Source organism: Sphaeramia orbicularis, chromosome 13 (assembly GCF_902148855.1).
Source record: "Sphaeramia orbicularis chromosome 13, fSphaOr1.1, whole genome shotgun sequence".
Lineage (NCBI taxonomy): Eukaryota > Metazoa > Chordata > Actinopteri > Kurtiformes > Apogonidae > Sphaeramia > Sphaeramia orbicularis.
The window spans coordinates 6,190,228-6,212,323 of record NC_043969.1 but is presented as its reverse complement, the minus strand read 5'-3'; the positions used below and the strand labels follow the sequence as shown (position 1 = coordinate 6,212,323).

Sequence of the window (22,096 nt, the reverse complement as noted above, 5' to 3'; positions counted from 1 at the left end):
TTCCAGTTGAACCACCAAACACCATAACCTCAGTCTTATCTTCATTGAAATGTAAAAAGTTACAAGCCATCCACACCTTAATGTCATGAAGACACTGAAGCAGTGGACTGACAGTGGAAGGGTTCTTTTTTAGGGGCATATAAATTTGACTATCATCTGTAAACAAATGAAATTAAATACTGTGTTTCCTCAGTATGGAACCTAGTGGGAGTAGATATAGGGAAAAGAGTAGAGGACCCAAAACCGAACCTTGTGGGACACTGTATAAGAAAGGGGGAGAAGAGGACACAGCATCACCAAGGCTGACACAAAATGTCCTGTCAGCAAGGTAAGAGCTGTGCCTCTGATGCCCACCCAGCGCTCCAGACGATCTATCGGGATTTCATGATCCACGGTATCAAAGGCTGCAGATAAATCAAGAAGTAAAAGAACAACACAATCCCCAGAGTTAGTGGCTAATAAAATATCATTAAAAACTCTCAGAAGAGCTGATTCTGTACTACGTAGTGTTTTAAAATCAGACTGAAAAGTCTCTAAAATACTGTGCTCCTTCAGAAAGGCAAGTAGTTGAATATAAACTATCTTTTCCAGAACCTTCGAGAGAAAAGGCAGTTTGGAAATGGGCCTGTAATTAGAACACACTGAGGCATCTATAATAATAATAATAATAATAATTATAATAATAATACATTTTATTTATAGGCGCCTTTCTTGGCACTCAATGACACCGTACAGTAAAACAGGAGAGTATAAAACAAGCAATAAAACAGAATAAAAAAATAAAAGGCAGGTTAAAAATTGGACAGGGCAATTGTGGTCATAAAGAGAAAGAGGTCCTAAAGAGATGCGTTTTAAGTTTGGATTTGAAGAGAGGGAGTGAAGTGATGTTTCTGAGATCCAGTGGCAAGGAGTTCCAGAGTTGGGGAGCAGAGTGGCTGAATGCTCTGATGCTGAATGCGCGGATGTCATCCGCGTAACAGTGAAAGTTGATGTTATATTTCCGTAATATATTGCCGAGGGAAGGAGGTAGATGATGAAAAGGAGGGGCCCCAGTACAGATCCCTGGGGCACACCTGAAGTGATGGGGAAGTGATGGGATGTGAAAGATTTGAGCTGAATAAACTGAGTGCAGCCAGAGAGGTATGATTTAAACCAGTCTAATGGAGTGTGGGTGATGCCAATGGAAGATAATCTATTGATAAGGGTGTTGTGACAGATGGTGTCAAAGGCCGTACTCAGGTCAAGGAGGATGAGGTAGACCAGAATCTGCTGCCATGAGGAGGTCATTGGTGATTTTTATGAGAGCTATTTCTGTGCTGTGGAGGGGGTGGAAACCAGACTGGAACTGTTCGTATAGGTTATTGTGTGATAGATGGGAATGAAGTTGAATAGCTATTGTTTTCTCAGGAATTTTGGAGATGAAGGGTAAATTAGAAATAAGGCGGAAGTCGTTGAAGTCAGTTGGATCTACATCAGGTTTTTTCAGAATATGGGTTATTGCAGCGGTTTTGAGGGATGCAGGAACAGTTCCAGTGGCAAGAGAGGAGTGAATGATTGCAGTGATAAAGGGGGCCAGAGAAGGAAGGCATGCTTTCACCAGGACTGTGGGGAGGGGGTCCAGCTGACAGATGGATATCTTGGAGTTATGAATAAGTTCTGATATTTCTTCGAGGGAGGGGAGGTCAAAGGAGGATAAGACTGTATGGGTGGATGAGGGTCAGGTGTCACGGTGGAGGAGTTTGAACCAAGGTTGAGATAGACCTTCTGGATTTTGCAGATAAAGAAGGACATAAGTGAGTTACAGAATGCAGTTGAGTGCAGGTGAGAGTAGAGAGTCCGGGGGTTGAGTGATATTGTTGAGCAGTGAGAACAGTGACTTGGTGTTACCTTCATTTGAACAGATTATGTTGGTGTAATAGTTTGATTTGGATTTGACAATGCAGTCCTTGTAATGCTGAACATGGCTGGCATACATTTCTTTATGAACAATCAGTCCAGTTTTTCTGAAGAGCCGCTCAAGTTGTCGACTTTCAGCTTTCATACTCCGAAGCTCAGGTGTAAACCAGGGAGCAGAGACAGAAAAGGAGACAGATCTGGTTTTCGGTAGAGTGAGGGAGTCGAGGATGCTGTGGAGACTACTGTTGTAATGTGAAACCAGATCTTCAAGGTGGGATAAATGGACAGTGTTCATGAGGGAGTCGATGCTAGATGTAAGAGAGTCCATGTTAATGTCATTGATTTTACGGAACATGATGGCACAGGGAGCCTTAGAAATGGAGAGTGTAAGTTTTACATTGAATGAGAGGAGAAAGTGGTCAGAGATGGGAAGTTCATCTGCTGCATAGTCAAGAGGGGTGACACCAGAACAACAGATTAAGTCTAAGATGTGTCCTTTAGTGTGTGGGAATGTGGGTATGCAGGTATGCTGCTGGAATCCAAAGCTCTCAAGACAGGATGTAAAGTCTCTGGTGAGAAGGTTATTGGTATTGTCCATGTGTATGCTGAAGTCTCCCAGTAATATTGTGTTTGGTGAGAAAGTGGATAAATGAGTGAGAACAGCTGCAAACTCATTTAAGAAATTATTATTTGGTTTAGGGGGGCGGTAAACAGTTGCAGTTGTGGTGGGAATTGGTCCAGACAGTTGACATGCAATGTATTCAAAGGAGCTGAAGGCAGGAAAAGACACAGGCGACACTTTGCACTTCTCACGATATAATATTGCAACACCTTCTCCCCAGCCAGTGCCATGAGGTTGACAGATGTAAGCAAACCCCGAAGGAGTAGAGCCGCTGAGTTGGGAGAAATCACCTGGCCATTGCCATGTTTCAGTTAGGCAAAGAGAGTCAAACTTACAGTCAGTGAGGAGATCCTGGACAAGCTACCCCTTGTTCGTGAGTGAACGGATGTTCAACAGACCGAAGCAGACAGCGGTGTTGTCGCAGGTGACTGTGGTGTTAGCTGACCGAGCTAGGCTGGCTAACACACTGTGTTCAACAACACGGCCGGTGTGACGTGGAGAGCGACGAAAGCTGGACCAGATGGACTGGATTGCCCCTGAGGAGTCCACCCAGAACCATCGACGGGACCCGCAGTGGATGTATCTCCAGTGTGGCAGGTAAGCGATGTCCGGGAGGTGGTTTAGTGCAGTTGGTGGAGGCCCAGACAGGTGGAAGCACGATCTAGATCTGTTTTTTTAACTAGTGGTTGAACTACAGCATGTTTGAAGTTTGCTGGGACTTTACCAGAGGCCAAAATCCTGTTGATGATAGTGAGAATGGATGGACCTATGGTTGGAAAGACCTCCTTAAGAAATCGGGGAGGGATGGCTTCATTTGAAGAACCTGTGGGCTTCAGAAGATCAACAGTCTCTTTTAAAAGGCACAGAGTTACAGGCTCAAAGTGATCAAAGATAGCAGAGCAGGTGACAGGCACTGAAGGATCACAACCAGGCGGTGAGATCCAAGCCCTGGTGAGGGTGACTTTGTCACTAAAATAATGAAGAAAGTTTTCACAGGCAACAGGGGATGCCTCCATAAAGTGAGGGACTTTAAGAGCAGAGTTAATAGTCTCAAATAAAACATGGGGGTTGTGGCAGTTTTGCAGTATAATGTCCAACAGGTGTTTTCTCTTAGCATCTTTCACAACTATTTGATAATGGTGCCAGCAGTCCTTCATCATTTGGAAAGATATCTGGAGTTTATCTTTTTTCCACTTGCAATCTGCCCTTCTGCACTCACGCCTGAAAGCTCGAGTGCTGACATTCAGCCAGGGTTCAGATTTAGTTTTAATCACCTTGGTTTTAAATGGTGACACTGGGTCCAAGAATGATTGGCAGGTGTTGTGAATCCAAGAGCTAGGTCTGTAGACTCAGGAACGACACAACAGGCATCAAACATAGCTGAAAAGCGTGCAGCGGTGGAGGGGGATAAAAGTGTGGCAGTGCCTTGCAGGAGCGCAAGGCTTAACTTTATTACAGGCTAAAGTGACCTCAAATAAAACAGGCATGTGGTCAGAAAACACAGTATCCCCAATTTCTACGTTAAAAACAGGTAAGCTATACGATAAAACAAGATCCAGTGTGTGACCCCATTCCTGAGTGGGGCCACTCACAGACTGTTTAAGGTTAAAAGAGTCCACAACATCTAAAAAGTCTTTGGTCAGCTGGTCATGTTAAAATCCCCAACAATTAAAACTCGGTCATATTTAGGCATGAAGTCAGCTAGGAAATCAGAAAAGTCACATGTAAAGTTCTTATTGTATTTTGGTGGTCGGTAAATCACAGCCCACAGCAGTGGAGGAGAATGACCCAACTCAAACAAACTCAGCTCAAAGCTAGAGAAAGGTGCCGGTAATGTGAGCTGTTTACATTTAAAAGACGTTTTAAAAACAGTCAGTATTCCTCTCCCCTTGGCCCGATGTCCTTGGAGAGTTAAAATATGTGCAGTCACAGGGCAACAGTTCAGAGATAGCACTGGACTCACCAACATTCACCCATGATTCAGTCACACAGGAAATCCAATGACCAGGAGGTGAAGAAGTCTTTTAGGATGAAGGTTTTATTTACTACCAACCTGGTGTTCACCAGGCCAATCCTAATGGGAGCCAAGACCCAAGGAGCCCGCTGTAGTGGCCGCAAACACCTGCTGTGGAGCCAGTTTACTCTGGTGAAGAGGTAGTGGGATGACCGGTTATGATGATGCTGGTGATAGTGATGTCTATTTGTGATTAGGGGTGTGTATTGGCAAGAATCTGGCGATACAATACAAACCACAAAACTAGGATCACGATACGATATATCACGATATATCATGATCCTGTTAAAAAGGCAGTTTTCTTTTATTAGTTTTGTTTCTTTAAGTGATTATTTCATGGAAGAATTGAATTACACCAGAAATATGCACAAATACTAAACACTTTTTTTTTTAAAATCACAACAGGATCTAATGCACAAAACGTTCCTGTGTTCAAACTTAAATAATCTTTTATAGATATTACAGTTTAAGATCCTGTTCAAATGTTCATATTCTATTAGTTCAGAACTAACATCAGAACATTATTTTTGTGCAATCCCAACAAAGGAACGAACATTATTTAATGAAAGAATGTTTAATAAAAGAAAAAAAGGAAAAAAAAAAAGTTAAATAATAATAAACAAAATATAAACAAAAAAGAAAAACAAAAAAAATGAACCTCCACAATATCTGCATTTGAATAAATACCTAAAAATATTGATACAGTACTTTTAATATCAATACAGTATTGAGAAATGAAATATCGCAATATATTGCGGAACCGATATTTTCTTACACCCCTATTTGTAGTGTGAATAGGTATAGGCTGACCAGCAGAGATAAATTCACTAGAGGCTGTGCAGGAGACTCTGAACGAGGTGGTATTAGATGTGGCCAGCAGGGGGAGCTGGTGCAGGAACAGCGCTGTGAGCTGTGACCCGTGGCATCACCGCAGAAGAAGAGACAGAGGGTAGTTACGCAGGTATAGATGTTGTTGTTGTGGTCATGACAGTGTGGTGGATATTTTGTGCCAAGACCCTGATCCCTAATCTAGAGGGGTGGACACCATCAGACTTGTAGAAAGAGAAGCGGTTCCAGAACAGATTAAAATTGTCAAAAAAACTGAGACCAGTCAGGGCACAAGCGGACTGGAGCCAGGTGTTCAGGCTGAGGAGCCTGCTGAAACTCCCCACACCACGGGCAAAGGAGGGGAGGCACCCCGAGATAAAAACAGCCTTCCCGCATCCTTTCAGTTTAATCAAAAAGTGTTTTAAAATGAACCTTTGTTATCTCAGACTGTTGGAGAGAAGTATCACTGAAGCCCACATGGATGATGATACGGATAACGGTGGACAGCAGTAAGACCAGCAGCTCTGGCAGTTCTTGGAGGATGATGGTGACAGTGAAACCGGGGAAACACTTGGTTATGGCATTAAAGAATTGGACATTAGGGATGATGGAGTCCCTAAGGATAGCGGTGGTCGGAGGAAAAAATGGTCGAGGATATGGTGTTGAGGATGAGGGAGCACTGGATCCTCCAGGTGGACACTCCACAGGTGGACCGCTGGGGTGACGACGAACCGCCTCCTGGAGAAGCTGACACCGGGCAGAGGAGCGGGGTCCCGGTATCAGCGGCTTCACAAGGGGGACCGGCGTCACGACCGTCGCCGGTAACCAGCTCTGAGCAGCAGGAGCCCATTCTGGGACTGAGCCAGGTGGGATGGGGAGCACACCAGCCGCGGCGGGGGGAGCCGGAGCATTCTCTACGGACAGAACACTGAAGCGGTTTGATGTGCTGATGCACGGCGGTGATGAGACTTTGCCCGTGTTCTTTTTGCGGCCACGTATAACGACTTCAGACCAGGGTGTTGAACATGGGGGACGAGGACAGACAGAGGATGGATCCCATAGTACCGTGTCATCATAGGGGGCTTTGGGCTTCTCTGCACTTTTCACAAAGAGGCTGGACAGTACGAGAAGGCGGTTGGAGAAACCAGAGAGCTGCGCATCTTTCTCCGCTAGTTTTGTGGAGAGGCGCAGTATATCCTCTTTGAGATCCGCAATTCTCTTGTAAGCCTTTAGCAGGCTTCTGTGGGCTTCGATGAGCGGGCTGTCTCCGGGTGATGTGGATGCAGCCATGGAGGTGCAGCGAGGTACCAGGGGCAGACCGCATGAACCGGTCAAAGACAGGCACAGGTACGACTCCACTTACAGTTGTAGTTTAGCTGCTAGGCTAACAACAGTCCTGTTGGTATGCTTAAAGTCCAGAGCTGGCTTCACACAGGTGCCGAAACAGCCACAGGAGGTTAATCTATTCAGTGGTCGACCACCCTGCCGTTAGGGCAAGGATAAAAATACAAAACAGAGAGTGTATTCTTAAAAGACAGTATTCCGTTAATGGCGGCTTAGATCGATGGTGCTGTAGGGCTAGAAACACGGTGAAAAATTCTTACAACTGGTCACTTCGATTGTCACATTAAACTGCTCAGGTTAAAAAGATGCAGTTAACAAAGTTGGATTTGAGTGAAAAACACATTAAAAGGTAAAATAAGTAGTTTAAAAGGCTGCATTTCTGGAAATAGGTGAGCCGGTGGTTTGACAGACGCTAGGCATGCGCATCATAAACATAAATCTAGTATCTAAACAAGACCCTTATCTGAAGCAGTTAGAAGGTCATTGGTAACTTTGACCAGTGCCGTTTCTGTGCTCTGATGTTCCCTAAAACTTGACAGGAAATTTTCAAATAGACTCTTGACTTGAAGGAAGTCACATAACTGATTGGCTACTTTTTTCTCCAGAATCTTAAAAATGAATGGAAGCTTACCCCCCTTGGACAATGGAAAATTACTATCCATTGAGGTTACCCCCAATGGATGTGATTACCAAGTTTTGTTCTTAAGCTTTTTGTGTATTGTTTATTTATCAACTCCAGTTTTTCCAAATTTCCAATAAGTCGTTCACAAACTTCCTGCAATATTCTAAACTACTGTTAAAATTTGTGCACTGTTTTTAGCCAAACACCCTCCAGAAACCTAGAAAATCTCAGCACATATACAAAAGATGTATGTAATCTAAATAAACAGATTATAAATGACTGACCCTCCATCTGACTCTACACAATATGGTACAACTGAAATCAAGGTATAAATTTGTATAAAGTGGAAATACTACACTAAAGAATGCAAAAGAAAACCCACTTTTAACCTTCTGTCACACAAAGCACCGGTAGCATGATTAAAAAGACAACAGTATTCTTTGTTAAAGAACTAATATTGCAACATGATATCAAGTTTATGGTCCACAAAACATATTTGAGAACTGTTTTGATCAGTACTCCATAAAGTAAATGTAAATAAAGAATTTGATCATTAAAAATATCTTGCTGCAGATTGTTTCTATACACTGTGTTTAATTATTATGAGCTCTTTATATAATTTCTGCAAATTTTACGAAAAAAATGAGGAATACTATTGTGTGGTAGAGTGGAAAAAATAGGTTGTGGGAAAAAAAAAAGAAACATAATTGTGTTAAATAAAAAAAAATTACAGTAGAGGTTTATAGAAAAGCTTTAAATATCAAAATTTTTTTGTGAAATACTTGGTAAATTAAACTTTTTTTCAAACATTAAACAGGTTTGAATGTACTTTTATTGTAAAATGAATGTGTATATATTAAATATCTATGATGCAATAAGTAAATTTGATTGAAATTTCTAAAAAATACATTTTGATAGATAGATAGATAGATAGATAGATAGATAGATAGATAGATAGATAGATAGATAGATAGATAGATAGATAGATAGATAGATAGATAGACTTTATTAATCCCCTAGGGGAAATTCAGGATACAAAATATGGTCACTGCTCCACAAACACAGCCAAACCACATCAGCAATCAATAAATAAATAAATGCAGAGTATAAGTAGCTGTGAATAACTTAGATTAAAAAGAAGTAGACTTAAAACACAAGATGTGTTTTCTGCCCATCCCATAAAAACATAAAAGCATAAAAACATAAAAGCATAAAAACATAGAAACCCACCCGAGGACAGAAGTGTTCCTGAGCTTCTACCTCCTATACACCCCCACTCAGCTACTCCTCCTCCCGTCTCCTCCCACCTCCTCTCTCATTTACAGAGTTATACAGTCTTATTGCACGAGGGACAAACGACTTTGCATATCTTGAGGTGGAGCAGCTCACTGAGCGCAGTCTGTCACTAAAGGTGCTCCTCTGCTGACTTAGGACACAGCATAGTGGGTGGTTGACATTATGCATGATTGCCCTCAGTCTGGACAGGGTTCTCTGTTCTGTCACCTCTTCTACGGAGTCCAGCTTCAGGCCTACCATAGAGCCCGCCTTCTTGATGATCTTATTCAGGTGCTGGATGTTCCTCTTGCTGCCACTACCCCCCCAGCAGGTCACAGCGTAAAAAACAACACTAGCCACTACAGAGCTGTAAAACATCTGTAGTAGCTTGGTGCAAATGTTAAATGATGCCAGCCTGCGCAGGAAGTAGAGCTTGCTCTGACTCTTTCTGTAGATATGGTCGGTGTTCAGAGACCAGTCCAGTTTATTGTCTATCATCAAGCCAAGGATTTCATTTATATTTTACAACTTTAAATCTTGTCAATAATAATATCAAGTTTGTTAAAAACATTTTAGGCAGCCATATGTATTACATTGTATGGGCAGAGCAATGTGCTGATGATGTTATTGAAGATCAGGTACAAATAGAAGACAAACAGAGGCACAGTGAGTCTGACATTAAACACACCTGTTCCACTTTTTCCTCACAGTGCACCTCCACCTGGGCATGGCAGCGGGGTCGGAGGTCAATCTCAGCGAGTGGTTCCAGCTTGCCATACTTGGTCACCAGACAATGGTATCTTCAGGAGAAAGAGCAAAGAGCAGGATGAGTTGAATGCCTTCGTGCAGGACAGTCCATACATGACCTACAGCCAAAGGCACCGCATTAACGCCGCTGGCCATAAATTCCTGACATAATGTTTCCATCACGGAAACAGACAAAATAGCGTATATATTCTCCCAAAAACAGTTCCAGCATATTCAACATGTACCTAGGAACCTTTTTCAAGCACTTGTTTCTCGTCAGATTGGGTCGTGATGGACCTACATACCGGCTAATGGAAGCGGAAGCTCCCATTTCTGACACACAAAAAAGGAGGTTATAAAAATGGATCAATTTTTGCATAAAAGGTAAGTTGTGCCAAAATAAAAACACTCACTAGTTTATTGTGTGCTTGTACAGCACATATATTGAAGTAGACTATGTGTGACAAATATTTTTAAAGTTATTTGAATGTTTCGGTTTGCAATATATTAGCAACATGCAGCTATCAAAAACAGTGAGGCTGATAAGTACTGTTTTTAGATGGTCTTCATCACACACGCAAGAAATGCCATTGTAGTTCATTTATATAATCATTATAAACATATAAATGCAATTTCTACCCTTTATTTTTACACAGACCAGAATGAACACAACGTTTTATGGGATGCTGGTTGGCGGAGACAGGACAGCTGTCTCAGTAACAGCAGAAATTAAAAATATAATCTACCTAAACCAGGGTATGGAAATGGCAGTAATAATGGTATAATTTTGTGTAGAGTTACAGCTGTTTTTGTCAACACATGGTCATATGTTTATGAATGTAACCATGTGTACAAATTGTGTATACGATATAATTAAAAATATCTGCACTTTCCATAAGTTATTTTTTTCATTCAAAACAGAAAATAAGGCAAAATGTGTAAAGTTAAATGCTATATTTTTCAGTTTGAGATGCCTGTTTCTAAATATGTTGTGTGTTTGTAGATCCACTGTGTTCTTTAAGTAATAATGTACATGTGTAAATGATAAACTGAGGTATAATATTGTTAAAATTGCACTTTTTCAGGTTATTCACATTTTTTGTGAAAGGATAGTTGTAAGTGTAAACATTTTTAGATAGACAGACAGACAGACAGACAGACAGACAGATAGATAGATACTTTATTGAGGAAATTGTTCAGTTACAACGGCAGCAGTACAAACAGTACAAAAAAAACACACCGACTCATCACAACAGACATCCCACATACAACCAACAATGAACAAAGTGTTTAAAAAACAGAATAAAAGATATATATATACATATATATATATATATATATATACATATATATATATATATATATATATATATATATATATATATATATATATATATATATATATATATATGTGTGTGTGTGTGTGTGTGTGTGTGTATATATACACACAGGGTGGGGAAGCAAAATTTACAATGAACGTTTAGTTGTTTTTTCTCAGCAGGCACTACGTCAATTGTTTTGAAACCAAACATATATTGATGTCATAATCATACCTAATACTATTATCCATACCTTTTCAGAAACTTTTGCCCATATGAGTAATCAGGAAAGCAAACGTCAAAGAGTGTGTGATTTGCTGAATGCACTCGTCACACCAAAGGAGATTTCAAAAATAGTTGGAGTGCCCATAAAGACTGTTTATAATGTAAAGAAGAGAATGACTATGAGCAAAACTATTATGAGAAAGTCTGGAAGATACTATTAAAGAAGAATGGGAGAAGTTGTCACCCGAATATTTGAGGAACACTTGCGCAAGTTTCAGGAAGCGTGTGAAGGCAGTTATTGAGAAAGAAGGAGGACACATAGAATAAAAACATTTTCTATTATGTAAATTTTCTTGTGGCAAATAAATTCTCATGACTTTCAATAAACTAATTGGTCATACACTGTCTTTCAATCCCTGCCTCAAAATATTGTAAATTTTGCTTCCCCACCCTATATATATATATATATATATATATATATATATATATATATATATATATATATATACAATAAAAGTAATGTAAATAATACAATAAAACAAAACACCTATAGTATGCACAGCACATTAGACTTTACAATAACAGCGATATTGTAAAGCCTAATGGCAGCCGGCAGGAAGGACCTCCTACTGCGTTCAGTCCTGGACCGAGGAGGGATCAGTCTGTGGCTGAAGGTGCTCTCCCTGAACACCTCAAGATGGTGAAGTGGGTGAGATGCATTCCTCAGAATAGAGTCCAGTTTCCTGAGCATTCTCACCCCAGCCACCTGCTGAACTGTGTCCAGACCCATCCCAATGATGGAGCTCGCTTTCTTAATCAGTTTGTCCAGTCTGTTTCTGTCTGAAATGCGAGCTCCCTCCCCCCAACACACCACACCAAAGAACAGGACACCAGCCACCACAGTCTGGTAGAAGCTGCACAGAAGAGGCTTGGGGATGTTGAAGGACCTTAATCTCCATGGGAAATAAAGTCTACTTTGCCCCTTCTTGTGCAGAGTCTCAATTTGACAGGACCAGTCCAACTTGCTGTCCAGCTGGACTCCCAGGTACCTGTAATTGGAGACAACTTCTACCTCTGTGTCATGGATGGTGACTGGCACCAGTTTGGACCTCTTCCTCCTAAAATCCAAAACCATTTCTTTGGTCTTGGAAATGTTGAGTTGGAGGTGGTTGAGGTCACACCAGTCCACAAAATCCTTAACCAGGCTCCTGTACTCCCCCTCCTCCTCTCCTCTGATACAACCGACAACTGCTGAGTCATCAGAAAATTTCTGAAGAAAGCACTTTTTTTTGCACTAAAACAAAAACAGAAAAATTTGGAGTTGTCATTATTTATAGGTTATCGTGTTATTATTTTACTGGTCCATCCACCTTGGGATAGTAGTGGTCTGTATGTGGAACCTGAACTAAAATGAGTTTGACACCCATGTTCCAAATTAAAGGCTTGAGCTCTGTTTGTTTGGATAATAATAGAATAGATGGTGTTACAGACAGGACACTGAAATAATGTGGCATCAGTAAAACCTTCTCCACACCTGAGACCAAAAAATGTGTTTTTTTATTGCCTGTTGCCGCAAATATGCATCATACTCAATAATCAATCTATTTTATGCGCTATAGTCAAATTAACAATCTCCACTTAATTTAGCATCTACTTGAAAGCAAAAACACAAATAATTTTTAAATATACTTTTATGTAAATTCAGGCGTTAAGGGGTTAACCAGAGTGTCAAGAGGCAGAGGAGTGAACATACCTGCAAGGAAGCTCCTCCTCTGGGTAATCTAAGTAGTAACGAATGAAGAACCTCTCTGCGTCTTCTCTCTCACTGTCAGTCACGACGCTGCCATTTAGCAGTGATACAGAGGGAAGCCTACAGATGAGAAACAAGATTTAAGTCTTTTTCTTATTTTCAACACTTACTATAATCCTAAAGTAATGTTTTTCCTATTGACAACATCAGCATATTGTGACGTGAAGTAGTCTTTGAAAGAAAAGAGTTTTTCCAACAATTTGATGAAGAATTTGTTGATGAATTCCCAGAAATGTTAGAGTTACGAAGAGTTGTTTGTAGAGTTTGTAACATGGCTCCTTGTGGAGGAGATTCACAAAGAAACCACCTCTCAAACAAATTGCTGTCAATCCATAACCATACATCTCATCTCAAAAATTCTTGCAGGTTACTGCTGTATCAGGGAGAAGGACATATTAGCGACTGACAAAAAAAATGGAGATGCAGGATTAACTGGAGGAGCAGCTTCTTCCTAAAAATGAAGATTCCCTTATGTGGTGGAAAAAGCTGGTCCCTTGTGTTCCCCAACCTTACCAAAGTCATGGTTAAAAAGCTGTGTTTAGTGGCAACATCGGTTCCATCTGAAAGAGTATTATCTAAGACAGGACAAATATTATCAGAAGCCCCTTTTACACAGCACTTCTGTTTCGGGAATATTTCACCTTTATTCTGGAACAACGTCTGTGTAAACGATATGGTGGAATCATTTGGTCCCACCTCTGTTACGGCTCAGTAACACCTCTGGGGGTAGTAACAGAGCCATGACAAAGGTGGAATCATGATTACGTAATACTATGTAAAAGGAACACCTCTCATTCCACAACCAAGGTGTGATGTACTGCATGTGTGACTCCTGCACATGGGGGATATAAAAATGATTGTGGGCCGTGTACAGTAAAAAAACTATATCAGCGTGACCAGAAAGATGTTGAACTGGGGAGATGCCGGGAGTTTGAATTATACTTGAATTAAATCTGCACTGCTAAAATAAACATTGCTGCCTTCTGTTCGTTCTCCATTGTAGTTTTGAGAGCCAACACCGCTATGCTTGGGGTATTTCTGATGCGCAAGTCATACATCACACTATATGCTGCGTCGCTGCCCCTTTGATTCCGGAACGCAAGTCCGCTGTATAAAAATCCAGCCTGTCTCACCTCTGTTACTCCTTTGGCTTGGCTGTGTAAATCGGTCAATGGTGGGAAAATGGTGGGATCACCATCTCCCTTTTTTTCCAGAATCCCTGTGTAAAAGTGGCGAGAGAGAAGTCCCCTCAAGACAGTAAAAGTTAAATCACTTGTCCTTGTTCCTTAACTCAAATTCGCCAAAGGATAAGAAGGAGAGGCAGTAGAACCCACAAAGGATGCAACTGCTTGATTATTTCAGGGATGCTGTAATTTTGTTCACATTTATTGTTTACACTTTGTTGTTGTTTACATTGTTCTGATGTGGATTCAAGCCAAGGAGCTGAGCTCCTGTTAGTAAAGTAGTTCAGGTGTACAAACACCAGGTAGGGTAGTAGAATTTTGCATTCACATTTTTATCATGTCATAATTTTAATCTAGTTTTATTTATATATATATATTTTTTATCTACATATATATATTGTTTTTATTTATTATTTCTATGTTTTTTTCTTTACTGTTAAAATGTTCTTGTGTGAAAAATTTCACAGGAAAGTTGTGCATGGAAGTTATCTGTAGCCTGCGTAGTTTTTATTGTGTCACAAAGTTTTTGGTGAAGGAAAATTCAAAATAGTGACCTCACTGTCAAAGCATGGGGATATAGCACCACCTTATGGAAGGTTTACAATGAAAGCATAAGCCAAATGAAATTATAATCAATATTTCAGAATAAGTCACACCAATAGAGTATATAATTGCTACCAGTGATTATTTCCATGATAAAAACGAGTTACCTCTATCTGACTGCTAAAAAATAAATAAATATAACAACAACTCAGTCTTTTGAACTGCTCTTTGAAAGAAACGGCTCTTCAAATTCCAGCTCCCTTCGAAGAGCCATAAATCCCATCTCTAATCCTTACCGCACATCACACATATAGACATTAGCCGGGCCACACATTTATTGTATGGTGGAATAATTTTAAGAGTAATCATGTGGGAATGGAAGCCATTTGAAAATGGCCCAATTCATTTCGGATGGACAAATTTGGATGATTTTTCATAGTTTTAATGAAATCTGTGCATGGAAAAATTAACACAAGTCATAGGACATCGATCGAAATCAGGCTGCATATTTTTGCAATAATATGTTTAGGTCTGAGGATAAAGCGGGTTCAGAAAATGAATGAATGAATGTTTAGGTCTTTTTCCAAAGCTCCAGGCCACATTTTTTCCCCAAAGTTTTGTATAATCAGTCAGACATAGTAAGTCATAATAATAAATATGACGAACAATAGTACCTTGTGCCTTGCATTACATGTAAGCGGACAGTAATAAATTTGATGAACAATAGTACCTTGTGCCTTGCATTGCATCATCCACTTCTTTCATCTGCATCATCACTGATGTCAGTGAAGGGACTCACTGTGCTATCATGAGGCTGCGTCGCTCTGCGTTGGTGTAGGTCTGCAATAAGGGGATGCCCTGCAGCCGCACCTCCTCCAACTTAGGAAAGAAGTTCAGCTTCTCGATATCCTCCCATCGGTTGAGTCCTGACAACATGTAATGGTTATGGTTAAAGAAACAGCAACAGAAGTCAAACAGTAACACAGAACATATGCCAGGATTGTAAAGCTTCAGTGTGTGATACCTTTATGCCATTACTGGGAAAGACATCCACAATTATGTTTCATCATGTTGCAATGTAAATGATCTGGGAAGAAACAAGACTTCTGGACCTCTTATTTACAAATCTACCTTGTGACGGAAGTAGATTTTCAGTGTAGATGGCTAATTACAAGTGTTTTCCGTCATAGTACTGAATATGTGATTGGCAGGTTTAATTACCCTGTGTTCTTAAAATTCCATCAGTGTTTCATATTGCATTTTTTCATAGCTTATATATTTGTACGACAAAATCATAGCCTGTGTAATTTTTTTATTAAAAACATTTAAGCTGAAAACACAGTGGTGAAAGAGGTATTCATAACCTTTACTTAAGTCTTAATTTATTTAAGTACTAATGTAACAGGGAAAATATTCCACTGCAAGTAAATATTCACCATTCAAAACCTTACTTAAGTAAAAAAGCTGGAATTATGAGAAATATTTATTGAAGGTATGAGGAATAAAATCACTAATTGTACAATAAAATGGTATTTGTCAGTTGTTTGTGTAGGTTCCCATTTGCCCAGGTCATCATTCTTCTTAGCAGTTTTTCTTGGTTCAATTGAACTGGTTTAGCTCTTTTGAAAACATTTCGTCTCTCATCCAAGAGACTTCTTCAGTTCTAATAACTGGTGGGGGAAACTGGACTTATAAACCTGCAGGGGGAGTGGTCTGTGTAGGTGTCAATCCCAACTTACTTGAGTGTTAGGGTCGTAAAGTGAGTGTGTCCCCAGGGGTATAGGGTCGTATTGTGTGTATCTTCAATGCTTGAGCTCTGTCTGAGTTCTACATACTTCCAGTACAATGGAGACTTGTGTTCGTCATGGCATAGGGTTCCTTCACTAAAGTCAAATGAAATACTACAGGATTTTTTTTGGCAAATTGTCTTGCTGCTGCAAAATCTCAGCAAGACTCAACATGTATATTAATTCCCCCAAAATAATACCTTTACATTTAAATGCACTTCTGTTTTAGGCTATCTATGAAAAGAGGAGCCATAGAAAGGTCGGAAAGAATTTAGAGATGGATGGGATTTGTTGACAAAAAATAACTTCTGACCTGCTAATTTTGTCATAACAGAACTATCTCAGCCCATGAACTCATTTATGAAACAGCAAGTCTGATAAAATAACTGCTTTCCCAAGCTGTTATTTATGTTGTTTGGTAAAATAACATATGACAAAGAATCACACTGAAGTCAGTCTGAATGCATCTTTGGATAGTGCTTTGCACGTCCACCCTCAACAGAACTCTAAAAATAGACTCATTGCTGATATTTTCCAAAAATAGAAGCAACAGTTCTGGAGATAAACACTGGTCTGGAGAAAGACGTGTTTAAGAGTTTACAAATAATATAAAGATTTTCACAGTTTTATTTGGCTGTACTTATTTTATAAGCAATAATTAAGTCACCACGAACTGATGGTGATTATGTTTACACCAGGGCCATCTGCTTTTAGGGGAACATCTGTATAACACCTCACATCCTCTCTCTGGATCACTGGAAAGACAGGGGGTGGAACAGGTCTAAACAGAGGGTATGAACATGGCGTCACAGTGAACTCAGGTCACTGCAGTTACATTTACTGAGCAACAGGAGGACATTTTGCTGAAAGTCATTGTTTATCTTCAGCTCACATGCTGCACAAAAATCTAAAATATATCTAAAAGGAGAAAGAGCTTTTGCGTGACTGATTGTCACATTAATACAAGCGAAAGTTCTGTAATTGGAGCCTTACATACCAATTCTTTAACAACAAAATCACAACTATTGGAGACAAAATAGATTAAATACTTCCAACTAAGGGCCGGATCTACTAAACGTTTGCATGTATTAAAACATGTGCAAACTCACTGCATACGCAAAAAAATGTACAAACTGATTTACTAACAGTGCGCACTCAAGGTTGCGTCTTTCAAAGGTGCAAAATAGCACGTCTGCATCCAGTTAGTACATTTGCCACAATGAATCTGTGATATGGGGCATTTACACGCAATTGTGCATGTGGTGGGAGGAGAAAATGTAAATATACTAAAGCGATACCTACCCATGTGGTATGTCTCACAGCACTTAGTAAAAGTTTGAACATGAACAACCCGCCTCCCTCTAAAGCCCCGCCCACTTCCCTCTGCCTGAGCTCTGATGCTCTCCTCCTCTCACCTGATGAGTGTGGTGGAAGCGGAGGTGGAGGCGGAGGTTGGGTCCGCTTCGGCGTGTCCGCGGACCCCTTCCTCAGTAATCAGATGCATCATCCACCTGCCGTGGCTCCTGTTTCATCAGTAGACCCTGTACTTAAAGGTCTGATCTGTGCAGTGCTGGGTCAGTGTCGTCACTTCACCTCATCCCCTGGGCAATGACTGGCCCGGGCAATGGGTGCCTGCACTGTGAACGCGCGGCCTCTGCGAATTTTCCGTGGACATTTGAGGTTTCATAGTCCATACATTTATCATCCTACATCATCCTACATTGTGTGACACCAAGTACATGTACCTGTATGAGTCCCACAGTCATAAAAGTTGTCCTTTGTACAGACCTGTCTGTGGAGTCCAATACACCCGACTTCCGGACTTTTATCTCCATCCTTCATCAATCGGACTCCTGTTTGTTCCCCTTAGTTGTTGTTTCTGTTAATAAATTGTTTTTTTCCCTTCATGTGCATTTGAGTTCTATCCATACACATCTTAGACAGTGGACTGTGGTCAGTGACAGGAGAAGCAGCGTGACTGAAGCGTCGGATTCAGAGGTACCCATATCGGATGTGGGGACAGCGACAATGGATCGGATGCTGGATGGCCATAATTGATGATTGACAGGAGGCTCAGCCAGGTTCGGCCAATTATTTCATTTGGACCGAGTAAAATGATTGGTCAGAATTTTATAAGAAATATGAGCAATATATGAGAATTAAACATTTTTGAGTTTCAATACCTGGTGGATTTCTTTTACATTTTAGTTTGACACGCTTATTGGGAGCATTTTAAGATGATAAAAGTGTAAAAATGCCACATCATACGGTATAGCTTTAATTTAGCACACGCAGAGTGATTTACCAAACCTGAAAGCAATTTTGCTCATAGAAACTGCGTCTATATTTACCACATCTCAAAAGGAGATGCAAACGGTTGGATGCGTAATTGTGCACTCATGGAAGTGGTTAGGAGACATTGATATGATGAAACGAGATGCAGAGAATGCATTTTTCACCCTCGTGTGAACATTTTTGGAGTGACGGAAGAAAAAATGACGAAGACCTAAGACTTATGCAACCCCCCACCCCCCACTTCCCCACACACTTTACGGGAGTCTTTTCCACTCCTGATGATTGTGATTAAAAATACACACTGACATTAGGCTACAGTGTGACAAAATTATGTGCACCTGACAGTCATTCAATCCAACCCCCACCCACCCACACACACACACACACACACACACACACACACACTTTTAAAATGAAAAATAAATGAATGAGTCATGCAATACCTTCTATGACAAAATTCCTCCAACGTTACATTTCCGTGCATCTGGATCATTCAGCACACTGTATCCCACAGCAGTTTTAACAGCGTATTGTCTCCAGTAGCGCATGCAAAATCCTCATTTAAATAGGATGGTCTCCCTGACTTTGCACCTGTTGTAATTTGCGCGAGCAATCTTTGTAAATCACCTGCAAACAGTGGTTACACCCCACATGCAAAATTCTAGATTGCGCAAGCAAATTAGTACACGCAAATTGGGATCTTAGTAGATCCGGCCCTATCAGTTCTGAGGAAACTCAGGCTGTATACCAAGAATCTCCTATAAAACTTCTGTAATATTAAATAATTTCACCACTGTACACCAAGCTGATATAACATCAATCACTATGTCCTCTAAATCATCAACTTGCCTCTTAGACCCAATCCCAACCAAACTTTTTAAAGATACTCTGCACCTAACTATTGACACTATCCTAAATACAATACCTCATTAGTAACTGGCTACGTGCCACAGTCTTTTAAATATGCAGTTATTAAACCGCTTTTGAAAAAACTACTCTTGAGCCTGACATTCTAACCAATTACAGGCCTACAACAAATCTACCCTTCCTCCAAAAGTCCTAGAAAGAGTGCTAGGTAAAGAGCTATATCAGCACCTACAGGACAATAGTTTATTTGAAGATTTCCAGTCTGGATTCGAGCTCATCATAGCACTGTAACTGCACTAGTCAAAGTTACTCATGACCTGCTACTAGCTGCTGCTGATTGACTGGTCTTGATACTGGTTCTGTTGGACCTGGGTACAGTTTTTGATACAATTGACCACAGTATCTTTTTGCAGAGATCAGAATGGGACATAGGCATTAGAGGAGCAGCCCTCTGCTGGTTTAAATCCTATTTATCTAATAGGTACCAGTTTGTCAATATAAATCAACAATCATCACCATGTTCCAGAGTTATTTATGGTGTACCGCAAGAGTCAGTCCTCAAGCCAATTTTGTTTATGCTGTATATGCTGCCTTAAGGTAACATAATTGGAAAACATGGCATTAATTTTCACTGTTACGCAGACAACACTTAACTGTATTTATCAATTAAACTTGATCAGAACAAGCAAGCAGATAAACTATGTGCCTGCATCCAAGACAAAGACCTGGATGACCGTTATTATATTTTACTTAACCCTGGAAAAACAGAGGTCATTATAATAGGCCCTAAAAGTGTGACAGACTCCCTAACTGACCAGATAGTCACTCTGGACAATGTGAGTGTAGCCTCCAGTGCTACAGTTAAAAACCTAGGAGTTTTATTTGACCCACATTTATCATTTAAAGCTCATATTAACCAAGCCTGCAGAACAGCTTTCTTCCACCTGCGTAACATAGCTAAAATTAGAAATATTCTGTCTATAAATGATGTTGAAAAATTGATCCATGTGTTTGTTATGTCTAGACTAGATTACTGTAACTCCCTACTTGCAGCATGTCCTAAAAGTTCTCCAAAAAGCTTTCAAATGGTTCAAAATGCACTGGCAAGACTATTAACAGGAACTAATAGAAGAGAGCACATCGCCCCAGTGCTACAAGCCCTTCACTGGCTTCCAGTCAAATTTGGAATTAAGTTTGAAATCCTGCTTCTTACATAAAAGTGATATGGGTCCTTTTGATCTCAAAGATGCTCTGGTGCCGTACCATCCTACCAGAGTACTTCACTCTCAGAATGCAGGTCTACTGGTAGTTCCCATGGTCTCTAAAAGTACAATAGGAGCTAGAGCCTTTAGCTACCAAGCTCCTGTCTTATGGAATCAGCTTCCAGCTAATATTAAAGAAACAGACAGTCTCTACATTTAAGATCAGACTGAAAACATTCATCTTTGAAAAGGCTTATGAGCAATCTAATTAAGAACAAACTTAACCCCACAGTTCAGTCTAAGCTGCCCTAGGAGCAATAATGCTGGAGGAAGTACAGAGTCCTATCACCTGTTTCACTACTAATAATCTACAACATTTAGTTTACATAGTCTGTTCACCACTATTAACCCTGTGTCTCTTTTCCCCACTCCCCTCTGGGGGAGTGGCTATTGTTTTAGACGTGGCTGCTTAATGCCCAATGACATCGGGACCTGAGGTGACCCATTTGTGCCCTGTCCTGACCTGTGACCCCAGCCCTCCTCCTTTACCCTCACCTATCTGGATGGACCCCCTCACCCTACCAGTCTGGATGGACCTCCTCACCCCCACAGCAGTCTGCATGTGCCCACAACCCACTGCATCCCTACAGACAGCAATTACATCAGCAAGGCAAGGCAAGGCAAATTTATTTGTATAGCACAATTCATACACAGGGTAATTCACTGTGCTTTACAAAAATGGAAAAGAGACAGGTTAAAAATGCACAATTACAATTAAAACATAATCAATAAAACAGAAATAAAATCAATTAAAAACAAAATAAAAGAGGAGAGTGTAGATAGAACCCTTTCAGTTGTTATACACACAGTTGAACAGAGCTGTTTCCAGCCTGGACTTAAACATTGTCAGAGTAGAGGCCTGTCTCATGTCATCAGGAAGACTGTTCCAAAGTTTAGCTGCATAGAACTGAAACACAGCTTCACTGTGTTTAGTCTTGACTCTGCGCACCAGCAGAAGACCAGTCCCTGAGGTTCTCAGGGTCCAAGATGGTTCATATGGGACCAACATGTCACAGATGTACTTTGGTGCTAGACCATGGAGAGACTTATAGACCAGCAGAGCTATTTTAAAGTCTATTCTCTGAGCAACAGGAAGCCAGTGCAGAGATCTGAGCACAGGACTAATATGGTCATACTTCCTGGTTCCAGTTAGGACCCGAGCAGCAGCGTTCTGGATGTACTGCAGCTGTCTTACAGCTTGTTTAGAGAGTCCAGTGAGAAGGCCATTACAGTAGTCTAACCTGCCAGAGAGAAATGCATGGATAAGTCTCTCTAAATCTGGTTTAGACAGTAAACCTTTGATTCTGGCAATGTTTTTGAGATGGTAAAAGGCTGATGATGTAATTGATTTAGTGTGGCTGTTAAAGTTTAGGTCTGAGTCCATTATTACCCCGAGATGTCTAACCTGATTTTTAGCTTTTAGAGTAAGAGATTCCAGATGACTGATGACATTTTC

General features: G+C 40.5%; 1 protein-coding gene across 7 annotated transcripts in view; it reads right to left on the bottom strand.

Annotated features, from left to right (window-relative positions):
* The window catches only part of tbcela (tubulin folding cofactor E-like a), a 71,031-nt gene that overhangs the window by 5,165 nt on the left and 43,770 nt on the right, over positions 1–22,096 (bottom strand). For 5 of the 7 annotated variants that reach the window (XR_003937056.1, XM_030151472.1, XM_030151473.1 and 2 more), the window contains 3 exons: positions 15,229–15,355; positions 12,646–12,762; positions 9,290–9,401 (listed from right to left, as the gene is read on the bottom strand). Coding sequence is in view for 6 of the 7 variants with exons in the window: in XM_030151472.1 (XP_030007332.1) it covers positions 9,290–9,401; positions 12,646–12,762; positions 15,229–15,355 (356 nt within the window). In the remaining variant the exon portion in view is untranslated. Of the gene's footprint in view, positions 1–9,289; positions 9,402–11,445; positions 12,187–12,645; positions 12,763–15,228; positions 15,356–22,096 lie in introns of those variants that run through there. The other 2 variants (XM_030151474.1, XM_030151475.1) reach the window with 2 other exon arrangements.